General features: G+C 38.1%; 1 protein-coding gene and 1 long non-coding RNA gene across 2 annotated transcripts; one reads left to right on the plus strand and one right to left on the minus strand.

Moving 5' to 3' along the window:
- Positions 1–138: 138 nt before the first annotated feature.
- LOC110038068 (histone deacetylase 6) lies at positions 139–1300 on the plus strand (the record flags this gene model as incomplete). Its single annotated transcript, XM_020742830.1, is given in 2 exon segments — positions 139–264; positions 370–1300. Coding segments are annotated over 2 exon segments (283 nt in total), but the record flags the coding sequence as incomplete, so codon positions are not given.
- An 844-nt stretch (positions 1301–2144) lies between these two features.
- LOC110038069 lies at positions 2145–5136 on the minus strand. The gene is made up of 3 exons (XR_002295387.1): positions 5076–5136; positions 4863–4940; positions 2145–2348 (listed from the first exon to the last, which is right to left on the minus strand). It is a non-coding gene; the product is annotated as an uncharacterized LOC110038069 (long non-coding RNA).
- Between the last annotated feature and the right edge of the window lie 109 nt (positions 5137–5245).

A 5245-nucleotide genomic window follows, 5' to 3' on the forward strand; every position in this document is an offset into this window, starting at 1 on the left:
GAGAGAAACATATCTTTAATATATATATATATATATATATATATATATATATTCTTGACATAGAACTTTTGTCAAACCATGTTAATGATGTATTTCAGTATTTTAAATATTATGTTTTAATGTTAAGCAGCATTTCAGGTGCCAGCATCCTGCGGAGAATTGGTTATGTTTGAGCTGCAAGGATGTCTTGTGCAGCCGCTTCATAAACAAGCACATGCTTCATCATCATCAGGAGACCGGCCATTGTTTGTCTCTCAGCTTCAGGTTTTCTTTTGGGGCTATCTATTAACATAATTGTATAATTATTATACAAATATCATTTTCTTAAAAGCAGGCATTTTTTTTATTTTTATTTTAAAATTTTGACAGTGATCTATCAGTATGGTGCTTTGCCTGTGATGCATATCTGGATGTTCAGGTGATTCAGCAGCTACAGCCTGTTTATGAAATTGTTCATCTCTTAAAATTTGGAGAGAGACCTCCTTTTCAGACCATCAATGGCAACGAGGGATCCTCATCTGCTTAATAATCTACCGTTTGCCTGTATCATGTTTATAGGTCTTTTTCTTAATTACAACTTTGATATTCGTGCTTATTATGCTTTCTATGTGCATGGGAACTCAATGATTTTTGGTAAGTCTTAGTGCTTATTCAGTTGCTTGGAGTTAGAAAACATATTTACATATCAGATTTTGTAGCTTGGTTGAATGTCAGGAGCTAGCCTGAAATTTTGAAGTGAATCATAAATTTATGGGGTTTTTACATTCATAGCATACAAAACATTACTATTTACATATCTCACATCCTAAACTCTACTGTTACGAAATTCACACTTCTGTTAACTCTTTTGTCTCTAAATTCATCCGGCAAGACCTTCGAAACTCAAATTCAATCTCCATCAGACTTCGAAATTCCAAAGGTGTTGTGTGGTTGTTGTGTTGAATCCACACATGGCGGTTGCAATGAATCGTCACGGTGAATTCGCGCATGGCAGTCATGACAGATCCCTCGCAAAACCTCAATGCAGCATATCTTCTATGGACATGAATTTATAGGCGACGTTAGGCAGGCACATGCCAAACTCAACACCTCACCCAACACTCCAATCGACGCTAAGCTTCTTCCTAGTTGCTGGTCCATGGCAACAACTGCCTACCCTTGTACAAACTTTCACATTCATTTAATTAAAAGAGTTTAGGAATTACTTTTAACACTTTTATAAATTGTGGTACTGTAATGGCCTCATATAAGTAGCCAGGGAATTATTTTAGCCCTTCACTCTTTATTTGTCAGTAAATAATGCCAGTTGCTAATAAAATATTACAAATTTGAAAATTTTGCTACATGCTTTATGAATAAATTTGTTTGGGAAACATGAGTTATTTTTATTGATTATTGATGAATGTTCAGAAGATCCCACTGTACAGTGACTTCCTGCTCGAACTTTTAAAAAATTTTTCTATGGATATTTACACATGCCACCCAATTCCTATGCATTTACATATCTTCATACATTTATACAATTGAAATCTTTCATATCACATAAAAAATACAAATGCTTTAATCTTCCTTTAATTTTTAAATTGTGAAATGTCTTTTCATATACAAGTAGCATATATGTAAATATTGAAGTTTAGGTGTTAGATATGTAAATACATAATAAATGAGTGATATATATGTAAGCTTCCAATTTTCTAAACAAAATACTTATTTCCACGCATTCAGCATCACCCGTGGGGTTTGTTTGGGACAATTGCAGCTTATTAGAAATCAATCGTGAAACTACTAAAGAATAATTTGATGTTCAAAAAGCTATCGTGGTTATATATATATATATATATATATAGTGAAAAAATCAGACCGAAATTAGAAAACTGCCACCATAATAGCAATAATTTTTTAAAAAGATTGTCAAAATGCAATTTGCCCAAACAGACAAAACAACAGTATGGTGCGGCACCAGGTGCCGCCCCAAACAAACCTAATCAAACAACTCATCTTAACAACCTGAGAAATTATTCTAAAAAACAAACTTAGAACTCATGGAATCATAAAATATAATATAATAAAATCAAAAATAACTTTGGTTTATGTTATATCATTAAATGCTATAAGGAAAAACTAAAAATTATAAAAAAGTGCTACTCAAAAGATTGAAAGGTCTCAATCACACACATTCTTTTCTTTCTGTTTCTTTCTTGCTCAATAAATGATTCTGAGGCATAATTGCGCTTTACAGAGGAAAACTCAAGTTGTTGCTGCCTTCAAGATCACAAGAACGATCAAGACAATCCAGTTTTCCCCACCTTGCATTTACTCGTTGGCATGGAAATATTTGTTTTCCTAAACTGCAAAATTTAATATAAAAGCTCAGTCAAAATAATAATTGGGCCATTTACATACATATCACCCTACTCCCATGCATTTACATATCTAACACCAAAACTTTACCCTTTGCATTTCTACCATCCACATCTTTCATATCAAATCAAAGGTACCACCATTTTAACTTTCAAAAAAGTGAAATATAAATTTTTCTCGTTGTTGGATCCCAGGTTATATTTTGCGAACATGTTTTGAAAGTTAAAAGCTGAGCGAATGAGAAAAAAGATAGTAGATTCGGCCAAAAGTTTACTGTCGAGATAATCAGGGGGGAGAGTCTCCTTTCTTCATATTTTTTTCTCCTATTTATAATAGTGCATTTTATACAATTACAAGAAGGGAACCACTATAGAAACTGTTCTCAACATGATGTTCTAATTAATTACATGTATTTTATACCATAATTGTATTACAATCTGAATTGTAAAATAGTGACAATTGGTGGGCCGACTTGTCTGAGCTCGGCGGATTGAGGCGACTGGTTGAGTGACGAATGTGCGTTCCGAAGTGTGTGTTGGTTGGTCAAAGCGCTCGGCTGTATGGCGATCTTGCTCGTCTAGGGTCGCTCGATCAACTGTGGTGGGGTGAATCGTGGCTCACTAGCTGTTCAACTCGAGTTTAACAAGACCTGTGTTTTGCATGTCCAGTAGGTTCGTCGCCTCGGCCGAATCTCCCTATCTCGCATGGGCTTGGGTGGATCTTGTCGATGTCTATGTGAGGTATACGATGAGACTCACTGACATGATGATTTACGCATCACTCTCGGCGGATCTCGCTGCTACTGAGCGTTGAACCATCTCTAGAATTTGGATCTATCCCGAGCTCGGAGATGCAGTTTCTCATGCTCGGCGTTGAATCGTCGGTTGATTGAGTACCTTGAAAGGGAGCTCTTTTATCTCGGTTGTTCGTTTTCTTTGAGATTCGTGCCGGTATTTCTAGTATATACATATTAGTTCCCCGAGCTTCCCTGTTCCTTGATAGCGATATCTACAATAAGGACAAAAAACTTTATTAATTAATCGTTAACATTCAAATCATAAATAGATTGAACATTTGACTTCCCTTTGGATTTCGTGCTCCGTGTGCTCTATAAATGGGCGTGAATTGAGGATTGTATTATTTGTCGCCAGTTTCTTTTTTGACAACTGATGAGCGTTATGGTTGACGGTTCGAACCAGATCGTTGTGGATCCTCAGAGGCTAGCGAAGGCGGGGTTTCAGATCTCTTCCTCCACAAAGAGGAAGAAAGTGGTGACAAAGGAAAAACAGGCAAGCGTCAAGCCTAATTTTGGTCGATGTAGTTGACTCATCTGATGACACTGAAGGTTACTCATTGAGGAGGCCTCGCCAAGAGGTTTTGAAGTCTGGCCTGAGCTTGAACAAAGAGGCCTAGCAGATCTTTTCGGCCGAGGCGAGAGGAAAGAAGCTACAAGGAGCGGTTGTCTCAAATCCTTCCTCAATCGCTGCCACAAGAAAGTGGGGGCATCACAGCGCAATAGGGTGAGAGAGCCTTTAAGACTCTTTCTTCCTTAGAAAGATTCATAGACGAATTGGTCAGCTCGAAGGATCGCCAGGGTGGCGTGACGTCGAAATATGTTGCAGAATCCGCTCTTGATGCGATGGTTGGTTCGCAAATCATAGATGTTGGGCTTCTGCCACTTTTGGCCCCTACAGTTCATCAACTGACCGACCCTCGCCAGCGATAGATCTCCAAATTGGGAGATCAGCAGGGGGGAGCACCAACCCCTCGGAATCACAGAGCAGCGGGGAGGCGAGACCAAGTATCTGAGCATGAGCTAGTTGCGTCCACTAAGGTGTCAATCTTTGTCCGGGGGTAGGTGTCATTTGAATTTTAACATAGTAGTAATTGGCGAGCCGATTTGTTTGAGCTCGACTGATTGAGACGACCGATCCAGTAGCGACTGTGTCTTTCAAAATGCGTGTCGATCGGTTGAGGTGCTTGGCTATATGACGATCTAGCTCGTCCCAGGTCGCTCAGCTGTATGGCGATCTAGCTCGTTCCACTCGAGCCTTACATGACCTATGTCTCACATTGCTAGGTTAGTCGTCTCGGCCGGATTTCCCTATCTCGCAAGGTCTTGTCGCCACCTATGTGAGGTATCTGACGAGACTCGTTGCTGGGATGATTTACGCCTCACTTTCGACATATCTCGCCTCTACCGAGCGGGGAACCATCTTCGGAGCTTGGACCTATCCCGGGCTCGGAGATGCGGTTTCTCATGCTCTTCATTGAATTGTCGGTTGATTACTTACCTCAAAGGGAAGCTCTCTAATCTAGGTCATTCATTCTCTTTGAGATTCATGTCAATATTTCTGATGTATACACATGCATAGGTAAGGGGGCATGTATATAAAAATTAAAGTTCAAGTCTTAGATATGTAAATACATAGGAATTGAGTGGTATGTACATAAATATTCCTTTAAAATAAGTATAAGGATAAACTAACTTGAATATTTACCTTCTGTTTACAATGTTATGCACATGACATAGCCATTGGGAGAACTCAGCTTGTGATTCTGCCTGCACAGGATTTGATCTGTAAAATAATGATATGACAAAATAAATCTCAACATATCATTAAGCTAAAGCAATAAAACACAACAATAACCATATAAAAATTCACCAAATGCACAGCTATTTTTTCAAGGTGTACAACTTCTACCCATATTACCTTTCAAGCTCTTCTCCTTCGAATCTTTTTCATTCATTACATAAATATACATTGAATCCATTCTAATTAGCCTGCCGTTAATTTATTACTTTTAATTTCTATTTCAGAAGAATATTATGAACAGTTGAATGCTTGCAAAATAAATATGGAATTTTGGATGTAGCTTGGAG

Source organism: Phalaenopsis equestris, unplaced genomic scaffold (genome assembly GCF_001263595.1).
Source record: "Phalaenopsis equestris unplaced genomic scaffold, ASM126359v1 Scaffold230012, whole genome shotgun sequence".
NCBI classification, from domain to species: domain Eukaryota; kingdom Viridiplantae; phylum Streptophyta; class Magnoliopsida; order Asparagales; family Orchidaceae; genus Phalaenopsis; species Phalaenopsis equestris.